Consider the following 22846-nt stretch of genomic DNA (forward strand, 5'->3'; position numbering starts at 1 on the left):
ATCCGATATGCAATGCAATGCTCCTGGCCTTATCTAGAGTGGTGGGAAAATCCATAATAAATTTTATTTATTTTACTTGTTTTAATACGAAGAAATAATGGATTCCCTTTCATTAATTACTTTTCAGCTTCAAAAATAGAAATAAGTCACAGCACGCGTCAGAGAATCTGAAAAGTAGGATTGGATCATGGTTCTGATTCCAGCTAAAAATTGCCTCATCGATAACAATTAATAAGAACGAACCTTGTCGTGATGAAGATGCTGCGTCTTTTATGAGAACTTAACTCTTCAGAATATCTTTATCCAAAGTCTGCTTCTTTTCAAATTCTTTCTTGGATTCCAGTGCAGATTTCGATTCTCTGTAATTATTTGATCAGAACTTTGGGAAACATCTTCCCCTACGCCATCCTCTTATCCAAATTTTCGGTCAAAATCTTTCGAACTGATTCGTTATTTATTTTTTGCATCTTAGCCGTTATTCAAATCGTTGAAAATCGATCGACCGGATTTTGGGCCATCGTGCATGTCTTCACAACCGATTAAAAATCGGTTGTGAAGTGTTCAGACCGCACGGTCTGAACACTACGGTTCTGACAGTGGGGAAGATGTCCCACCTGCTTTACAAAATAGATATCGCCATCCTCAAGAATTATTAGCGAGTTGGACTAGGAGAGTTGGAAAAGAAGTTTCCTATATCTAAAATAAAGGTAATCCCTGTTGATTTATAATATAGGAATTATCGAGCACTTAATAGCTCTCAATTATCAAATTTATGGAAGACTATTGTACAAATTGGAGTAGAATGGTATTAAGGGTAAGTTTCTGCAATGGATAAAAGGATGGTTAAGTGCGAGAAGACAGAGGGTGGTAATTAATGGGTGCTGCTTTTCGTGGATTAATGTTATTAGTGGAGTCCCACAGGATTCGGTGTTGGGTCCTCTGTTGTTTTGTCCTCTGTTATCAATGATACTGATAAAGGTATATCAGGCTTAGTGTCGCAGTTTGCAGATGATACTAAGGTTGGCAGGGTTGTTAATGACAGTAATGACAGTGCGCTACTGCAACAAGATCTAGATAATTTGGGCAGATGGGCTAAGAAGTGGCAACTGAAGTTTAACCTTGACAAATGCAAGGTACTGCATATGGGTAGAAGTAACCCCAGAGAAACGTATCAACTGTGTGGTACTACACTTAAAGTGGTAGAAAATGAAAAAGACCTGGGAGTAATTGTGCGGTCAGATATGAAGTTTTCTGAGCAATGCAGACAGGCTGCCAGGGCAGGTCAAGGGGTTTTATCAATGATATATAGGAATTTTGCTATCATGGAAAAGGAGGTGATTATCCCTCTGTATAAGGCAATGGTCAGGCCACGCCTTGAGTACTGCGTACACGTCTGGAGGCCTCATTTTAGGAAGGATGTAGATTTGCTTGAGCGTGTACAGAGAAGGGCAACAAGATTGGTGAGGGGAATGAAGGGATCCTCTTACCAAGAGAGGCTTAAGTTCTGCAAATTGCAGTGGCTGGAGACTAGGCACCTGCGCGGTGATCTGATTGAGGTATATAAGGCCTTGAATGGGTTGAGCACGCTGAATTCTGATGGGATCCTTCCACTTGTTCAGATTACGATCCTAAGCGGGCATAAATTCAAATTAAGAAAAGACAGATGTAGATTAGATGTGCGGAAATTTGCCTTTAGCCAGCGGGTGGTTAATTGCTGGAACAAACTTCCATCTGTCGTTGTGGACGTTGATAGGTTAAATAAATTTGAGGAGGAACTGGACAGGCATTTGGAGGGAATGGGGTGTTTTTTTTTGCTGATGCTGCCTAAGCTCATGCACTTGCTTTCTTGCATCACATGCCACTACTACTATATGTTTAACTGTCGGATGTTCTGAGCAGTGTGAACACTGAGGAGGATCATCACTCATTACCTGTGAGTAGATGGAGGTGAATCAGATGAGTATGCCCTGTCCTAATCCGTGCAAGTACCACTTCTTCTCGCCGAACTGTCTGAATTCGTGTGTGTGCCAAAATTTTGGATCCTGTTTGCAATCAACGCAAATTGCATATAGATCCTGAACTTCGGATATAAAATTCCACCATTTCGATTGCCAACAATATCAGATTCTTGGGATTGATTCTTGACAGCAAGTTAAACTTCTTGTCCATTGTATGCTGCTTGAATTATGATATTATAAACAGAGGTTAAGTCTAAAGTCATTGGATTTTTAGTAGAAATATTAGCCAAGTCATTTCCTTTAATGCCTGAATGTGCTGGAATCCAGCAAAAGTTCACTAGTTGTTGACGATCAATTTTCAACAGAAAATTCCTGATTTTATATAAAACAGGGTGATCCTTATGAGAAGAATTCTGTATTGCTCTAATTGAGCTGAGAGAGAGAGTCGGTGTAAACTAAATATTTTGCAGATGGGTGAAGAGTCAAATTTTCTAGAGCTAATGGTATTGCATATGTACTCGGGTGAAGAGAAGCTGATATGATAGCAGAGGGAAACACTGCTGTTCCAACTGTGAATGAGATTTGGAACCATCCGTATATATCGATAAGAAGCCAATATAGTTTTGAATATGGCTAGCATGGAGTTGTTGCACATTTAGAGTCGGTAGACGATTCTTTTCGCATTGTAGAAAATAAGTATCACAGGTCGGATGAGCAAGGGGAGTCCATGATGTGTGAGAATAGTTCTTTACCTGCTGCCTGTTGAGGAGAGGACCATTTCAATTCTGTGATATTTCAAGGAGCCGAAGGCCTGCTGTTCGTATTTTACTTGGTTTATTTCTATAGAGATTGTGAAATGGTGGATTAAAGAGGTATGGCTGAAATGGGGTGCAGAAAACAACCTTGTATTTTGGCTGCATATATTTAAGTAGAACATTCTTCTGCGTAGGTACGGAGAGGGCTCCTCATGGGCTTCAATATATAGGCTATAGGTTGGAGATGTCCTATAAGCACCAAGAGCAATCCGCAGTGCATTGTGTTGTATAGGATCGAGACAGTGTAATACACTCTTTCTGGCAGAATTATAAACTGAGGCAGCATAATCTAAACGGGATCTAATCAGTGCTCTATATAAGAGTAGCAAAGTTGTACGATCTGCTCACCAAGATAGGGCAAATAAAGCTCTTAGCATGTTCAGCTTTTTCAGACAGGTAGTAACGTATTAATTTAATGTGTTTAAAGAAGTTTAACTTGCAGTCAAGAATCAATCACAAGAATCTGATACTGTTGACAATTGGAATGGTGGAATTTGATATCCGAAGTTCAGGATCTATATGCATTTTACGTTGATTGCAAAAGTGGATCGCAATTGTTTTCTGATGGTAAATACGATATCCATTGAGCTTACCCCACTTTTGTACTTTATTGAGGGATATCTTCAATTGCCGCTCGACAGATCTCATGTTCTGAGAATAACAAGAAATAGGGAGATCGTCAGCATAAAAAATACGTCTCTACAGTATTTGGGAGTTCTTTTGTAATGGAATCAATTCTAAGGGCAAATAGGGTTGCACTCAATACGGACCCTTATGGTACTTCTTCCTGCGAGAATGTAGAATAAAAGGAGTTTCGATATCGAACCTTGAAAGAGCGACTCTTGAGGAAGTTTCTAATGAATATAGGCAGGTTGCCTCGCAGACCAAGAGTATAAAGGTCACTGAGAATGCCATACCGCCAAGGTAGTATCAAATGCCTTCTCTATATCTATGGAGATCATAATAAGGTGTTCGTTTTTCACAAAGGCATTGCGAATTTTAGATTCAGCCTTGATCATCAAGATCTAAGGACGACCTGTTTTGGCGAAAGCCATATTGACTCAACATCTCAGTAGATGCTGAGTTTGATCCAAATGAGTCGACTGTGGATCATTTTTTCGAGAATTTTACCAAGGCAACTTGACAAAGAGATGGGCCTGTAACTAAAGGACTGGAGGGATCTTTTCCAGGTTTCAAAAAAGCCAAAACTGTAGCATGGTGCCAAGAAGTCGGATAAATATTTCCCAGGAAGATTTGGTTAAAAAGACTAACAGCAGTTGTAAGTTTTTGTCATCGAGGTGCTGTAACATGACATAATATATTGCATCTGGCCCTGTGGCAGTGTTGCGTGTTATTCTAATGGCCTGTAAAAGTTCACAGTATTGAAGAGGCTGATTATATGGAGGTAATAGTGAGGTTCGAAAGTTGATGGATCTCTGTTCGGTGGCGGTCTTAATTTTCTGGAAATCCGGGGTGTAGTTTGATGCAGCTGAGACCTGGGCAAAAGTTTTGCCCAAGGCATTCGCTATATCTAGAGGAGCAAAGATGGGATGGCACAACACTAGGCAGTGTAACACGTAGATTTTTTCCTGAAGTTGACTCTCTTATGGATAAAAAATCTACAATCTGGTTTAGCCTTGACTTGTTTACCTCCTATTTGATATCAGGACACGGATCATTAAATAAGAAACTGTTTAAATTTCGCTTGTCTACTACGGAACTCTGTCATTGTGGCGATGTGGAAGATTGGCAGCACGTGTTGTACTCCTTTCCCTCATACAATGAATTTTGAGTAATTCTGCAGAATGCAGTTCCCAACTTTTCGCTCACATTTCGGTCTTTCAATCTAGCGATCAACCCACGCAAACGTGTTTTTTTTTTTTTTTTTTTTTTTTTTTAAAGGTCCTTGCCACTGAAATCTCAGGAAACTAGGTGGCAGGGCCTGCCAGAGTAAATAACTGTAATACTAGTGTACCTGGTCTGCCTCCACGGGGCGAAGTGTGGGCAACGTCGGGCCTCAGCTGGGGTCCGGCGGCTAAATGGCCAGAAGAACAACGGTACACAACATCACACACCTCAAGATCCATATACTTTTAAATCTCTGGCCTTTACAGTGAACTGTATCACACCACAATGTAAACTACGCGGAGATGGGGGAAACCCCTGGTGCCGTTTGACCCTAAACACACTTTACACTTTACACTTTTTTCATCAGGATTGGAACCTAATTTTGTATCAAATGCCACGAGTTACCGCGCTCTTCAGGATTTTGCTAAGGCAACCTTCAATAAAAGGCTCGCAATCCTTTCTGCAATGACTGCACATGCGAATGTTTCAAATTCAGCTCAAGACTCTTCACCTTCACTGCAATGACGTCCATTTTCTCAACAAGATCTACAATTCTGGACCTGTGCTCTGTGTGTTGTGGTTTTTTTTTTTTTTTTTGAAACTCTACAAGTGTCCTACAACTACAACTCAATTAGGCGATGAAAATTCCTGTGCTCCTTAACTCGGATGGCTGTTAACTGACTGTGACTTTGTTATTAGGCGCCTCCGTAGCCAGGTGGGAAGGAGCAGCAGTGCGTAGCACACGCTTCTTGATGAGACCGGGGTTCAAGCCCGTCACCACCAAATACGGAGGATGCGGAAAGGTCAGGGAATGACCACCGCATATCCCGGAGCAATATGGCCTTAGTTGCTAATGCTCCTAAAAACCAAATAATAACATAATAACATAACTTTGTTATTGGTGATTGACTGTGACTTTACTACTAATGACTGCAGGACTTACTGGATTTAACCTCAACTGTTTATACGGTTTGTGCCTGCTTCTGGGCTCAAATGCTTGTGTAAAGTTTTGTCGGTTGAATGGTACTGTTATCCTTAATTATTTTCTTTGACCTTGTATTTTTTTTTATTTATGTTAATATGATTAAAATATTAATCATAATAAATAAATTTTTTTTTTCCTGATCTGAAGGCATTGACGATTGCCTTACGTCAGGAATCCGAAAATGCTCTTCAATAAAGATTCTGTTATATAGGAAAAGCAGATGATCCATATAGTTTGGGGAATGATATTTAATCATTTCATAACGTGTATTCCTCAGTCCAAGAGCACCTGCATTGGTAAGAGTGAGAGCTGTTTTCAATAAATGTTCCACTGCAATGTTGAAGCCGCTTTGATGAGAAATTAAGTGCTGCCTGTTTTTCATTTTATTATATAAACTCTCTCAGGTGAACCCATTAGCTGATTGATCTTGGGCGAGCCACCCTAGGATCTCCACCTTGTCGAAGCCAAAGTGATTTGCCAAAAGTCGGCCCCTCAACCACCGGGATTTTTCCCTTTCTTAATTGACACGGGTCGCAGTTCACGGAAAACACCCCAGATTCGTAGGCGTTGGTGTCGAACAATGAACATAAGACGTGGATGTTAGAGCTCAGCGATGCTAATCTGAAATACAAGCAACATCACTGAGAGGTTTCCTAAGTAAATGCCCGCCATCAAGGGGCTTTAAAATAGACATCGTTCTCCAATTTTAATAAAAGAAAATCCTCATCCTAAGCCTTAACATTTTTTCTGCGTCTCTAAAACGTCTTATGAAGCACTTATCTTTTCTGGTTTTCCGCATCTGCTTGTGGCTATGCAAACATTAATTGCGACCCTAATGGACAGAGAAACTGCTTTTTGGAAGATAACTCGAGTAGAGAACCGATGGTTTGAGAAAATAACGTTGAGATAGCATTTAAATATTCATTCACCCACTGGAAAAGCATCTGTACTTGAGTAGCTCATCTCCTATTTACATATCATGCGAATATGAAGTATACCTTTAATAGGATAAAAAGGAATCTGAGTTTCCTTGGTCTTAGCAAGGCAGGGAAAAAAAGGAAAATAATTGTAGCGGTGAAAGACGATTATATTATTCGGTGACTTGAGGAGAAAAGTTATTTTCTTTTCAAATAAAAAAAAAAGAATTAAATTATCCAACATCTATCTAGGTGTTAACACAAGTGATAGCGTAGAAAACAAGGATTCTTTCAGATTTCTGTGATTCCGAATAAGAATAAAAACAATTCATCCATTTTATTGATTTGTACAAAAGCAAACACATTTATATTTTAAAGCGACATTTTTACTTAAATAACTGAAGTACCCTCTTCGATTTTACATTTTATTTCTCTGGTAACTTTTAATGATTTCACTGTTGCAAATCATGTCACTGAAGCGTGTGTACCTTCTCATATTTCTCTTTGTTACAGAATTGCCAATTTCTATTCCTATTACAAAGATTTGAAGGTTGGTTAGTTACCTAATTTTCAGATTTTAGACACGTCGATTAAGAAAAAATCATCTGCTATACCTAAGAAACGTTCACGGGATTTCACCGAGAGGTAGTCATGATTTGGGTATTGGAGATGGATTTGTATAACAATGTTACCTAAGGGAGACGGGTGCTCAAGGAAAATGGAATAGCCTATCAACATTAAATTTAACACAAAAGGTAGCAAAACGGACGTTCTGGTATTTGACGTGAGTAGTTTCGTTAACGTAATGATATTAGTCCTGATTATGATTAATTCCAGAAGGAGGGTCCAGTTAAACGTGGGTTCAACGGATGCTTCTTGAGATTGTATAAGGTTTTTTGAGTGTTCTGTTTAACCACCGTAGGATTCAGTATTCGCCTGATGAGTGCCAACCACGATCCATGCTGGACAGTAATAATGCATCCTAGACAATCTGTTGCTGTTGTGCCTTGGGTGAGGACTCGCCATACTTTTGTTTCTGCAGCTCACAGCTCGCCTGTGTGACAACCATTTATTTAAACATCTTGTAAATGTAACACCTTACGTGATGTATAAATAACATAACACTACTGAATACTTAGCAAATGTAAGGAATGATCACAGCATACTAAACTTACTCTAATATTATAACTAGTGGGCTTAATTAATTAATGTTCATGTGTTCTTCGGGCTGTGATAAGCTATTTGCAACATTAACCAGTACTGTGTGATGTATAACACGGGACCCAACCCTATATTTGTGACCCCTATTTCTTGTTTTCCCGTACCAGTGAAACTATATCTTTCCTTCATTTTACTTAATCCCTTTAGGACCTTGCATGCACCAATGAGATCACCCATCCTTCAAGGTGTCTTGTTCCCAAGCTTTGTAGTCTGCATCTTAGAAGCCGTTCTTCATATAGATATCAGTTAGTGTCTCTCAATCTCGTTGCTCTTACTTGTACCTTCTCTTAGAAGACTTTCTTGAAGTGTAGCCTTCAGACCCGAACTCAATATTGTAAATCACCCTCATCATCGTCTTATACAGAGAAGGCTATGGAACTGGATCTAAGTCCTCTCTCACTGCCAACAAAACACTCATAGATAATTTTGTCTTTTAGGATACAGAAAACTGCAATTATGCAATCGGAATTGGGGCTAAGCCACCTTCCTTCCCTCACGGACTAACAAACATATGCGAAACATTTCGTATCGATCTGTCTTTTCCTTATTGATCGAACTTGAAATATTACAAAAAGGAATTCTAACTTCCTGTTGGTTTGATTTTAATGAAATTTAGAACGACCCGATTAACCATTAGAAAAGATATGTCGATTCGTTTTAAAGACTTAACAATACTTCCAGATGGAAATACGCTCATATTCAGTGTAGTTCAAATTAAATCATAATTTCCAATGTTTGTAAAAATCTCCCTCTCCTTCCGTCCCTTGTAACAGAGTGAGATAAACTTATTCAAAATAATATTGCAATATGAAAGTTATATCCGTTTGGTAATACCATACAGCACTCAGTACAAATTAATTATCTGAAAAAATCCAATTCGTTTTCTTTTCTTGATTTCTTAATGAACATTAGTGTCTCCCTTTCAAAATTATCAAAGAAACAAGATGACTACGATGTATCTGATCTCTTCATGCGATGCTCGCTACCCCACTCTACTATTTACATCGATCTCTCTATCAACATCAAAGAGTTCTTTTCGTTTTCCTTGTTTTTTTTGTGTGTATGTGCCATTGGGAACTCTCCAAACCACTTGCTTGTTTCTTTTCTCAAGACAAATATTTAATTTTTTAATCCTATCAATTTTGGTGATTAGTTCCATTGGCGACAAGCTGATAAAAACGGGGGCGGTCTTAACACGCTAAAAATACATTTACTTTTTATGAGCTCTCATCAACAAATACCGGCGTGTTTTAAGCATTTTCAGTCTTTTTTTTGAAAATTTTGATGGAAATTTTCCATCAACATTTTCAAAATTACGATGGAAATGCAATTTTCAAGAACTTCTCACAACAAATGAGTTTTCTTCGGTGTCCTTCGTGCTTAATTTTCTCATTCAAACCCTGAATGCATTCTGGGTTCGAACACTCGGATCATCTTATCACGAACAAAAGGATCTTTATATGGTTCTCAACAGAGAAAATATGTTTCTCAAGATTATTTTTCCACCGTTCTTGCACACATTACTAGCAATTTACTTGAGGTCTTTGGAGACCTTTGTCATTCGTACGCTTTTAAGCTTTCAGGCTGAACTTACGGAATTCATAAGGGATTGCACTTATCGGAGCGGATAACGAACAGGAAGAAGCTAAAGCAACTGTTTCTCCATATTTCTTTATTTATATTTACTTTATTTTATCTTAAGATGCCATTAAGGACCTCGGAACAGATAGCTAGAAGGAAAGAATAAACCAAGCGCGTAGTCGCCGTAACCTACACGCTGTTATTTTTAATTCAAGCTTACCTAATTGAATGTTTGTCCCCAGATCATTTCGAAGATTTAGACAGTTGGAAAAAATTCCCGCTGATAGTGGTGCGTATTCTCCTGGACATCAAACTGCTTTAAAATTCAAAGTTTCATGGTTGGTGTTTTCCTCCATAAATTTAAGTGATTACGATAAAACAGAAGACAAACAGCTATGAATCGTAAGTTTCCAAGTTCACTCTTAATTTTGCGCATTATTGTAAAGTTTATGAAAGGAGGTGGGCCAACTTATACCCAAAATATACAACAGCATTATCCAGTTCTCTAATCTGTGATGTTGGAAGGTAATCTCTCTCAAACATTACGCCTGTTTGGCGACCAACTGAAGCCTTTATATTCACTAAGATTTTGAAGAGTCAATGACAGGATTCATGAGACCTTAAAATGGATGCTGCTTATAAGAATTGTGCCTAGCGAAAAGGAAAGACTAGAACAGTGCATAATAGCATGATGCCAAAAGGAAAAAACTTTGAATGAATAAACTGAATATGTACGCATCGATCCAATGGAATTGGTTTTGGTAAAATACGATTGACTACTCTATAAATAGCTCAGTCCAAGGTTCCTTATTTTTAAATTTTAATTAGGATAAAATGAATTGAACGAAATCAACTTGAAGTCATCTTTCCATAAGGAACTGGAAGAAAACGTACTTTTTAATGGATTTTTAATATAATATGGATACCGTCAGTGCAGTAGTTCCAAAATACTCTGACTGTCTGAAGCCTTTCAGGGCAGAGAATATAAAACTTTGTAAGTTCAGCTCTGAATATACAGCTCTTGGGGTCAACAAAAACGATTAAAATTTGAACAAAAAATGTTTCTTTTCTTCTATTGTCTGCCACCGCAGCGCAAAAATCTTTCTGGCCAGATCGGTTTCTTGATCTTCCGACAACATCCCTCCTTTGAAGTATTTATCAAAGGCGGCTGGTCCAAGTGCTCGGCATCCTTAGTCCGTTCGAGCGAAGAAGTCGCATGACGTTTGAGCCGACTGAGTAGCGCAATGGCCAATTACTATTTTCTGAACATTGAACGCGTCATGCTCGGTTCCGGTTGCAGAAGGCGAAGAGCTCTTTCCCCCCGTAGCCTCGCGCAAGCGCTCGCAAGGAGCGTAGGCGTGACGACTTGGGCAACCTTAATTTAGACACGTGAGGTGCCGCCGCACTTGTCATCTCCCACACGATGGTAGTGAGTCGATGATGGAGAACACAGTCGCACCTCCCTTTACACCCCTCGTCATCGGGGCAAGGCGCGCACACACACACCACACAGACAAGAGAATTAATTATTCCCAGAAAGGTTTCTCTGCAAAATAATAGCGGACATTACTAAGGGGGGAAGTCGCTGTTGGAAACGTGCTCAGAGAAACGATGGACAAACAAACTTCGAAAAAGTCTAGCAGAGCGGATACTATAGGACTGATGTGTGAACAAGACCACCGGAATGGTGATGATCACAAGTGTCTCAGTTTGATACTCGTCTCGTGGATTTCAGAGCACATACTGTGTTTTTCCTCTCACTTCGAAAGTAGTCAGCCTCAGTTGGAGTTGAGATTTTGTTCTTCTGGTGTTTCAGTTTCAAAAACCAGAATTCATAGCGAACGCTTACACAGATGATTAGCTCCAGTTGTTGTTGTATAAAGGATAGTGATCTTTTCCATGGGTGCCAACGCCATACCTTTGACACAATAGCTGTTTTGAATAACAAGTCCAGTGCCCTACCAATATATTAGCGAAAATACACCACTCTGTTGTCTCTCTGATTCATAAAAATTGATCGTGAGCCCACTGGCTCAAAATTCATCGTGCCAATGGGTTCGTGTGGATTTGCACAATGATTTCATTGTACGGATCCACAGGCATGCGATCTCTCTCTCTTTCTCTCCCACGTGCGCGCGCGCATACACATGCTTTCTCATTTCCGTTTCGAAGAAAACCTTCTCCACTTACGTATTCAATTATTTCATGGTAATTAGCTTGGAGCGGATACGTTCGTTTACAACAGCTGCGCAAAATAAAAACGAAGGAAAAAAATATTTAAAACCACTTTGTGAAAAAATTTCCATTGCTCTGGCGACACGCCCGTTTATAACTGCCCGATTGACTCCAAGCTTTTTTCAAGGACAGAATCAATATCCTAATTAACTGTTGCCGTATAATGTCAGCGATTCTAAAGCGACCACGAAAATAATACCGCATTGGAATTCAACGAGGAAAATACAGGAACGAAGCCAAAGTTAAAAAATAAAAACCTTGTATATGAAAAATGAAATTACACCCAATTGTTTTTCCAATTTGAACATACAGAATAACCTAAAGTCAGAAGTTAATTAATTGACTATGTCAGACAAATTCTAAAACGAACTTCAAGTATTCAATGCGAGATGACAATGACAGAAGAACACTTGAATTTTCCAAGAGGATAATCGTTAAAAGAAGTGCAGAAGGCGACTGCCAGCAGCTATATATACATATCAACGACTTTAGTGATGAAGAATGAATTCAGATGGATTTGTTAAACACCTATTTGTACTGGAGCGATGAGAATCCCCATCAGTTTGAGATGTTTATCTTGAAACCAATCCATGCATTATTCATGGACAAACGGTTATAGGTCCTTACTCGCTTGATGATTTTGTTATTGATGAAGTGGATAGACAGAACGTCTATCCACTTCATCAATAACATTTACCACAGATGTCGGACAACCAACCACTTGAAAGAAATACATTTCGTAGCCTAACTTGTAAAACTCCTCTGATGCTAATGTTACAGAATATTAAAAAGAACTTTAACAAAATTAACAAAAAGATGCTTTAGAGAATAACGCATGGCTCAGACGGACGAAATGGCCCGCGGCAAAAATGGCAAGAAATACATTTTGAACATCTCAGATAAAGATATTAAAAATGGAATAATTTCTTTTCTTGTAAACTAACTTTTTTTAAATAGGATTCTTAAAATTTCTCTGTACAACAGACTTTTGTAACACTATATGCACACTTAGTAGCCACTGTAATGTGACTACCTACTTCTGGCGCAATTAAGAGATTGAACACGAGGTGGTTTTCACAACCTGACTGAGGACAATATAAAAAATCACATCGAAAGATTATTTGATTTTTAGTACACTTATTTATATACACGGTTATCGGAAACAGGTTGGGTCTGAAGTTGATTCTTAACTACAGTTCATTTTGAACTACACCATAAAGATCTGCAATGGTTAAAATGAATGGTTTTCGTTCCAGCCATGAACAGTTTGTTTTCGTCTTATTGCAAACATACCAATAAACAATATTGTGTAGCTGTGTGCGGCTCAAAGATCCATTAACGAGTAGTCTATCCTTTTTTCTGGTTCTGAAAAGACTGGAGAACTCATTGAAAACATTATACGAGTTACATCCCATCCCAGACATGCTCAATGGGGGTTGAAATCCCAAAGGTTGCCATGGAAGAAACATCAAGGCTTCGAAATGCTGCGCAAACCGTCTGCAAATATGTGGAAATGCGTGTTGTCTTGTTGAAAGCCGCGACTGAAATTTGGAATGGTAGGAACACAGCAGACGTACTTGATCACTAATGATGGTCAGATAATTCACAGCTACTGTTGCATTTGTATATCACAGGGCAGACACCCAACATAAATTCCCTAGACGACCATGACACAAAGGTAGCAGCCCTCAGAGACTGAATCATACATTTCTGGTACATTGTTGCCAACGCAACTCAGGCGGGAGTTGTGTTGGTTATTTTGTTCAGGAAACATGGCTTTTCATCCCGAATAAGAAGAATAGGCGAACTACGGATAATGCAGATCGCATATTTGTTTGTTTGTTTCCAACACGTGTATGATGGCCCGATTTCAATGTACAAAACATACAATTGAAAAGATAACGGTTATTTTGGGAATTTTTGATCCATCGACAGCCTTGGCCATAGTACATAATTCATATGTACACAGCGTGTTTCGTGGGCCAAAAAGTTTGAATAACGAGAGAGAGGAGAATCCTAGTGCATAGGGTTAACCAAGTAACTTCAATTGAAATAGATTTTCAATAATACCTCAGTGCATATATTATTACTTCAGTAAAGAAACCGCTATTGCCACCAGAGAGAATCTATAAAACGTGGATAGAATACTTTTTTTTTTTTTAATCTGAAAGAAAGACCTACTTTATGATTAGGTAGTTGTTGTAGGGTTTTAGGAGCACCACCGACTAAGGCCATATTGCTCCTTGTATACTGTCTGTAAATTACGTGTGTTCTGTGGTCGATTTTCTGTTTGCAGGACGAAGAAATCCGAATTTCGGGGGAGGGAAAAACCATGCTACCATCGGCTGAGACTGACTAACTCAGCCACGTTGTGAAATAGTCCCATAAAATTCCTCCAGTCATCAAAAGGATTCGAACTCAAGTCAGGCCTTTTCCACCCGGTGTGGGGAGAGCGGCAATTCTACCAACTGTGCCACCCACGAGGGCATGATCAGGTGGAATTCATATAACAATTAAAGATAAAATTACTCGTATGTACTACGTAATCAAATTTTAATCTTTCTTAAATTCATAGTGAACAGTAATTATTGAGTTGGAGCGTGATGTACCATAGTAGTCGGCGCGGGAGTGCAGTAGCACACGCGTTTCAGTTGACCGTAGTTCGAGCTGACGTGACTACTATTGTTATTGTTGAAGGTTTTACAGCACAATAGCAACCAAAGGCCATTATGAGCCAACGTGACTACTAAATACGATTAACGATTGCATTCGTTCCCAAAATACTACTGCTCTAATTTTGTGGTTCTGTCGAAGTATAAACGTTTCCTCCCCTCCTCCATTTTTTTTTAAAATCTGGTTCATGGTGGTAATTGCTTTAAAGAACAATTAAAAAGTACATACTACAGTAAGTTATAGTTTTAATATTTACAATAATAAATTTAACACTGTTACAATCCTGTTTAATTGGTAATAATATCAGAGTACTTTTAAAGTTCAGCTGGTATTTCAGAGATTAAACAAAATGTTCGTGTGATCCAAGCGACGTGCTCCAAATTTAAGAAAATGAGGATAGGATGGAAACCTGTATTTAGGTTCCTATTTCTTTGATGACCATTTAATGGAAAAAAATTACACGAACCGAAGATTAAGGGAAGTCTGTGGTGAGACTAATTTCTACACAGGGTACTTCAAAAAGAAGTAAACACTTGTAGAAAATTTAATAGGCCTTTTTTTACAAATGTGGCTGAGTTAGTTGGTCTCAGGCGAGGGTAGCATGGTTTTCCCCCGGAAAGTTGAATTTTGCTTCCAGAAAATCGACCACAAACACATGCAATTTACAGTGTACTAAATAAGCGAAGCAAACGAAGTCACTGACAAGAAGACGTGGTGTCAAGCCTAGTTTCAGTGGGCCACCGAAAATCCTCCCAAGTCAGTGAGCATGACGAGACTCTCCACAAGGCAGCAACATCAACTACTTACCACAGACAACTGGGAAGAAAAATCCACGGGCTCATAGAGGGTTTTTGTAGGGGTAGTAGAGCACTTTCAGAGATTGTTTTTTCGAACAATAAAAATGCCAAGTTTCATTTCCATGATTTTTTTTAAACTGCATATATTCCTTTAATCTAATTTAAGAAATTGTTGGTAAATGGATCAAAGACGAAAATTAAGTAGTAAAAAGCTCGTAGAGCTATACTTTACCAAAGTCCTTAAGGAAGTCTTGATGAAAGAAAATTTTTCCCCAGATTTCTAGTTGGAATATTCAAGGATATTTCAAGGAATAAAATTGGGATGTTTTATTTATATTGACTTTCAGTCCTACCAGAACTGATGGAAATGGGTCCATGCATCGGATAATCCCTACTACTTCGTGCGAGCAGGAGATAAAGAGTTACCTCCTCCCTCGGTCCAATTACACCTTGGTAATTGTACCGGGGGCGAACTTAAGTGCCAAAGCAATATTTGTCTGTAACTGCGTGTATTCTTCGGGTGGTTGCTGAACGTAAAATCAGAGTTTCCTAGAGGAAAACCATGCAAGCTTCTGAGACCGACTAACTGAGCTACCTTGTAAAAAACGCCATAAAATTCCTCTTGTCATCGACGAGATTCGAACTCAAGCCTGTTCCGCCCAGTGTGGGAAGAGAATGATTATAACCACTGTGTTACCCGTAAAGAGGAGGGAGGGGGATTACAGTGTCTTAACAAAACATGCCACGACCAACTTCTATTGGCTTGCCATACCTCTGCCAACATTACGACCCATGACTTTATCCTATCTGTAACCCATCTCTAGAGTGTAGAGTGTGTTTAGTGTCAAACGGCACCAGGGGTTTCCCCCATCTCCGTGTGCTATACATTGTGGGTGTGAAACAGAACACTGTCAATGCCAGAGGTTTAAAAGTATATGGATTTTGTATTTGTGTAGTGTCGTGTACCGTTGTTCATCTGGTCATTTAGTCGCCGGGCCCCAACGTTGCCCCACTCCGCCCCGTGGAGGCAGACCAGGTACACCACTATTATAGTTATTTACTCTGGCAGGTCCTGCCACCTAATTTCCTGAGATTTCAGTGGCAAGGACCTAAAAAAAAAAAACCGCTATAGATAGGGATCAGCCAAAACAAAGGGAGTACTAGTTGGGCGATTTGATGTTGTTAAGTTTTTGGGTGTAGGGCTCAAACAATTTGGAGTTGATTCAGACACTAGTTGTAAGTTAGAGAAGGGGAGGGAGACTGAAGACCGGGGGGAAAAGATAGAATACGGGGTCCATAGGGAAGATGTAACCCATCTCTACTTCTGCATGAATCAATCGGAACTGGGAATGCTTGGTCCAACTTTTACAGTTCTTCGAAGTCTAGTTCCAGTGAACTTTTACTGCGCCAGTAAAGGTTCGCTGGAGCAATTTCTGTTAGGAAGTGGTGGCGTGCGACGGAATTTGTTACTCTTGTCTAAAATGAACAATATTCGAAGCTCACGTGATTGGATAAATGTCGCAATAGGCCTTGATTGTCTTGAGATATTAACTGGGCCAGCCTGGTCCATCTGTGAGCGCTTATCCTCACCCGTCTCAGTTGCCTTCAGGGTCCAGCTACTCCTCGGCTGTGAGCCATTTCTGGCAACCACTGATACTACTGAGCATGAGCCACTAACCCAGCAACGGCAGTAATTCTGGTAATCGCGTGTCTAGGCCTCTATTACTCAAATTCAATGATGGAAAATCAGTTTGCTTCCTCTAGTTTGTTGTGTAAATGATTCCTGGTCATTATCGGTTTCCTTGCAATGGAAGTTGCCTCCTTTAAGCTGTGTTTAAATCTAAGACACTGAAATTCACCTAAAATTGTCTTGGGCTTTTATGACTCTTGACAACATTAAACTGCTTTGCCACGAACTCGATCAGATGTCCAAACAGAATACTTCCTAAGACTATTGGCTTACAAGCCATTTCATAATTTCAGATGATTGCAGATCAGTGAAGCCGTTTGGGCGCCGTTTCATAAATATTCGAATACGTTCCCATCCATAAAGCTGTTTGGCCAAGAAAGGAGGATACTCGAACCACGTCTGCATATTTCTAATCCTGTGGCATAAAAACCATCTGCTGGAACGTGCCATCAGCATTGGAGAACAACAGGGCATGCAACGTAGCACGTAATTTCCAGTCATCAAACGTTGCTGTACACCTTGAATTAAACAGCCCCCATTCAATACGCTTCCAGTTTTCAGCCTACGTCATCTCCAACAATGGAGATGACGTAGGTTCACTTTGCAAAGCTAGTGATTCATTAGACGATCAGTCATTTACCAAACATCAATGATTTGTTGGTGATGTTTTTGGATCTACGCGAGGTTAACCACATGATTTACTCTCCTCCCCCACTCCATGGAGTGAACTTCCGTTTTCAATTCCATAGCTCTCTGATTGCTGTACAGACCTCTGCCACAGTGTATCGTCAACGCTTTGTAGGCGGAAATGACACGAACCATGGTTTGGTCCTCGGTGAAAAGTAAGGTAACGTATTTTTGGGAAAAGACATTTAGGCACACGCATATGAGGGCGTAGTAGTGCACTATTTTTCGACAATCCAACTGTTACTCAATGCATTCAGGCATTCGTCCCGCTGTGTCACGAGTGCAGTCGTACTTGCTAAAGTTCATGGTCATTCCCAAACGAATTTGTTTCCTTCCAGATGTTTTAAAAGGTGTTCACCTAGTCTGGTACCAACAACAATCTATCCAATACGTTTAGTTTGGTGGTACGTGTTGAGGGGTCTCCATTCGTTGGTTTATTCGGTCAAGTTTGAAATGACTACACCAAAACAGACTTATTTACTATACACAGCTCACAGTTTCTGATGAATTTCTGCGGGCTGTCTTTGTGGAGTGTATAAATCGGATAACTGCGCGCATTTCATTCGTCCATGCTTCAATCAGGTCAGCCATTTTTATTTAGTCACTTAATATTAACAAATGTGTAGACAACTTCATGTAACAGGAAGCCTTTCACTACTGGAAAAGGAACGGTTTCACTAAACAATTTTATGGCGTACTTTTCGAACAGACAGCATAAAAAATCTAAAAAGGAGCCCACATTGTATGAAATACTTTAAAATCTCAGTGTCATTTCAGTTTTCGATTATAAAATTCTGCTTTGTCACATAAGTGTACTAAAATGCGTCTGTAGTTCACGTCACGCACGCTGTGTGTGTAGGTGCCATGTCGAAAACTGTAGATGATTATAACAAAAGTAAAGACGCTAATCCTGCATGTTACCGATAGTCTGCGATGGTCGGATTATGAAGTTTGTTATATCTGACTCAATAGTATCCTGGATGAAAGATCGCATAAACAAAGTTTGCTACCATTCAAGTTTTTGAAGGTTATTGCCACGCATTCAGGAATGACAATTAGATCTTCCCCGAAAGACCTATCATTATTGAAAGTGCTCAAAAATTATACACGAAATTTCTAAAAGCTCGAATAACGAGGGTGGGTGGGAAAATACTGATATTGGTAGCTTTATAGAAATAACCATTATACATATTCTTGGATGCAAGGTGTTAAAGAAGGCAGCTCATGGGCACATTGCAATGCTTTGTGGATGATTATCATAAGTTGGATAAACGAATAAAGAAATTTCTGTTTACACCCGGGATGGCCACGCAGGGTGAGAGGAGTTTACAAGATGGAAGGAATAAGAGAACACTATCGTAGAACACTTGTACTATTCGGACACTGTTCTGAAAGACAGCGCTGTGAAGAAAATGGCTGACGACATTCATAATGGTGTTGTGATGCTCGTGTCCATGAGAGAAAAGGAGCCGTGGACAAAGCTATTCATGGTCGGTTCAGAGCATCATCTTCTTGGGCCAGTATGTGTGTGTTCACGTGCCGATTTACATGTACGGAATGAAAAACCCAGCATAATCCTACTCTCTCCACTGAGATCGGCTAACTATAGTCCGGTTTTAAGAGGCCAATAAGAATTCCTCCACTCTCCTATGGGATTCGGATCGAGACCTCTCCAAACGAGTGACATTTGGCGAATCCACTATCACGGAGAAGCCGTGAAAAGGAGCATAATAATAAATAAATCCAATTGTGAGATAACCTAGTATGGTTCATTCACGCAGCAGAACTCAACACTTCGGGGTATATTCGTTTGTACACATTTCAATATAAAGGCGTACACGGTGTTAAAAAAAATTCTTTTGATTCTCCGGCACGACCAATACACTAGATCGGAGGTCTGATTCTCGTGGTCGTGCACACAAAAATCAGACCTCTGATCTAGCAGTCATGCGGTCTTGAACCATGATCCACTAAAACACGTGTGCTACTACATTCTTACACGCGCACATCTACGTAGAGTCCAAATCTGTTTTTAGATTAATGGCAATGGCAGCTAAGCGTCAGTGTGTGATCATCAAACAGGCAGTCAGCCTGTTTGATGAAAAAAATCAATTTTTCAGGAGGAAAACGCAATGCAGCCCACGCCTGAGTAACTCCGCAATTTTATGGAAGGATAACAATTATAACCAGGAGGAGCAATAGTGTTGGTCACATCTATTCTTCCCGTCAGATCCTCCAGTGTTAAGAGGTATGGGGACACGGTTTCTATGCCCATGGCACTAAGATTCCTTTAGATATATCGAAAGAAAAGCCCAAGAAATGAAGGTCAAGAGATCTAGTGGCCATAATACAGGGCCCCGCCATATTCAATCAATCGTCAAAGAATTCCGTTTCTATGTAGTCTCACATCTGTACTCCAAAATATACTGGAGTTTCCCCATCAACGCTGCAATCACAGAACACTGATCCTGGGAACTCAGGCTGTTCGCCAGCGCTTGCGGAGCAAGCCTGAGTTCGAGAAATGTTTGAATTCAAACAGTCTCGGAGCGGATATGGATCATATGGAATGACGTCGTCAATTGCACCCAATGTGTTAATGTCCCCGTCGTATTTGATGTCGTTCCGTGTGTAATGCGAATCGCCACTGATAGACTTATTTTGCGTATTGTTCACTTTTAGAAAAGCGTTCCATTCTAAATCAGTTTTACAATTCCACTTGCATCCTAGCATTGACATCCTATAATAAACCTCTACCGACCACACTTTCTTTTTTTGTTCAGGAATCGAAGATAAGGATAAAGGTCAATGTACATTGTCTTATTCTTCAAAAAGTAAAACGTTATGAGGGCGCTAAATTTCATGCGTCATGAAAAGGGGAGTGGAGACAGGGTTTAACAGTAAGACTCGCAATGGCGACAACCTCACCTGTCCTTGATCAGTAATTTAAGAGGCAGTAGTCATGAGATGATATCCACACTTATATTTTTCCCTGCCACTTTTTCAAAGTTTATTTTGCGGAAGATAATGCCATCCCTCCAGGGTTCAAATCTAGTCCTGACGAAATGAACAATTTTTTTTTCAAACAAGCGTGTTTGAATTGACCGTGGGTCAATCTCGCGTGACTACTAAATACAGCGATGTTCTTGTATTCTATACATCTTGTTAATTATATACCGATGCCTCATGCCATTAGTTGCCTGCGCACGCATTCTTAATTTAGTGCTCGGGTGACGAAACTGTATATACAGAGCGAGGACACATCGAGCAGCGATTGGACCTTTATTTATTATAACCTTAATCAATAAATAAAAACTATTAAAAGGAGATAAAGAGACCTGCTGAAATTTTAAATGGGATGATCAATTTGAAGAATGGTTTTAATTAACGTATCTAATCCAGTTTTTCTATTTTAAAGTCACTGGAGAAGTTCATTTACTAATAGACTAAATAATATACATCAGTTTACTGGTGAGAAACTCTCACTGTTTGTTTATTTTTATTTTAAACTAGAAACGAATCGTCTACTCCTGTGCATGTCTATGACGTCATATCAATAGCAATGAGCAGTTATGAAATGAGATTAACGTGTGGGCCTCATTTATTGGTTTGAAACGCTATAAAGTGCCGCAGCAGCGCACTATTCCAACGCACTTATACACCTCCGCCCTTCGCATACATGTGCACAAAACCGACTATCTTTAATTGACGTTTAAATGGCATCGCGGGTCTGTGCGTTTATACTCCTTCAAGAGACCCGTAGTAAGACACACTTCCACTGCTCGCGAACAACCCTAACCACAAATAAAAACAACCCGCCGATTGCCTTAAGACGCAAACACGAATTCGATGGCGTCTATTTAAAGTTCGTCGAATATGCACGCGCAAAAGAAAACAGCAAAACATCTTTTAAGCGAATGTCGAGCAGAAGGAGCTGCACCAGTGAGCAAACAGAGCGTCTATGGGAACCTGGCGAGTGTTTTGTGTGAGAACGCAAGTTTCTCTGCCAACAGATGTGCCATTTAGGGGACTGTGTCTGCGCATCCTACACCCTTCCCCCCTCCTCCCGAAGCAGCGACGGAGGTGAACAATTAAAGCATCTTTTCCGTGGAAGGAGGCATCGCAGCCTGCGAAGTGCTAATTGCTGTAATTAGCAAAGCCCACTCATTGAGTTGTGGCAATGATTTAATTTAATGACCAATTACTAGTGTCGGAGCGTACCTCGGAGACGGCGTCATCACATTAGCTGCTCGCTCTGTCATTACGTATGCGGCGATGCGCGGCAGCTCTTCTCCACAACCAACCAGGAGTGGGCCGCCTCTCCCGCTGCAGTCAAAACGCTAGCGGTCATCTTCCGCAAGGGGCCACAGGCCAGTGGGCGGAGGGGATCCATTCTGTGACAACATCCGAAGCCATGCAGAGTGAGTGTTTCAAGATAGAAGCCCTCGTGCCGAGTTCTGGCTGCTGGAAAGGAAGTTCGCGACCTCTGGACTGCAACAGCGCCGTTCGCTACGGCCTCGACTCTGACTCCGACCCGGAGACGGACGCGGAACTGTCGGGGCAGGAGATGAATCCCGAAGACGCTGCTGGCCCCCGTGGTGGCAGCGGGTGCCCGTCAGCTCGGCATCATCCGGCGGCGGGAAAGAACTTGGAAAGAGACAGTGACGACGGAGATTCGAACAAAAGAAATGGCCCGGACCTGCACACGCCAAATTCGCACACCTCGTTCTCAGTGGATGACATTCTCGATCCTTCCAAATTTACGGGATCTTCTCGAATCCGGACGAGTTGGTCATCTCATCAAAGATGCTTAAGTGGTTCGGCGAAGTCCAAGGACTTGGAGAAGGGTGAGTACATCGACATCTTTCTTGTGCTCAGCCTTTGATAGTTGTATTGAGGAGTAAACACGTGGCTTTTAAGAGCCATATTAGCCGCTAACGCGCACATCTCCATAAAAGCACTCAAACATGTATTTGGAGATAGCAGCGTATTCATACAAATAAATGCGCGCATTTCCAGCAGAAGAATTCCAGTAGCTGACTTGGTTTGCATTGTATTTTCTGTTCAGGATTTAGTTGGTCATTCTTCCTCTTCTCTTTCAGACGTCAGATTATATCGGTGTGGGAAACAAAAGGGTGTGATGTACACAAGATGTAGTTGGGGTAGTTCATAGAAGCGCTGAATATGCGACTTGTCAATATTTCACATATCTCGGAAGAAAATAATGATACCAAAATGTTTTCTGAACACGATAATCAGAGGCTTAATCGATCGTCGTAGATTGCTTGAAACATGGCCACAGTAATTTCAACAAATATAGAAAGAAATCACTTTTTTTATTTCCTGGTTTAGCCTGTCCATGGTAGCAGAATCTTCAGCTGATTGTTGATAGTCTACAGGTAGGTTTTAATGAGATTAAGTGAAGACATATTGGAAGATTGA

General features: G+C 40.3%; 1 protein-coding gene across 1 annotated transcript in view; it reads left to right on the plus strand.

Annotated features, from left to right (window-relative positions):
• The first annotated feature begins 21734 nt into the window (after positions 1-21734).
• The window catches only part of LOC150085572 (uncharacterized), a 106310-nt gene continuing 105198 nt past the window's right edge, over positions 21735-22846 (plus strand). Inside the window, exon 1 of the mRNA XM_090373352.1 lies at positions 21735-22251. Coding sequence (XP_090229478.1) covers positions 21819-22251 — 433 coding nt within the window. The 5' untranslated portion in view covers positions 21735-21818. The remainder of the gene's footprint in view (positions 22252-22846) is intronic.

This window comes from Mastigoproctus giganteus, chromosome 5 (assembly GCF_048544385.1).
Source record: "Mastigoproctus giganteus isolate SK-2022 chromosome 5, ASM4854438v1, whole genome shotgun sequence".
In the NCBI taxonomy this organism is placed as follows: Eukaryota; Metazoa; Arthropoda; class Arachnida; order Uropygi; family Thelyphonidae; genus Mastigoproctus; species Mastigoproctus giganteus.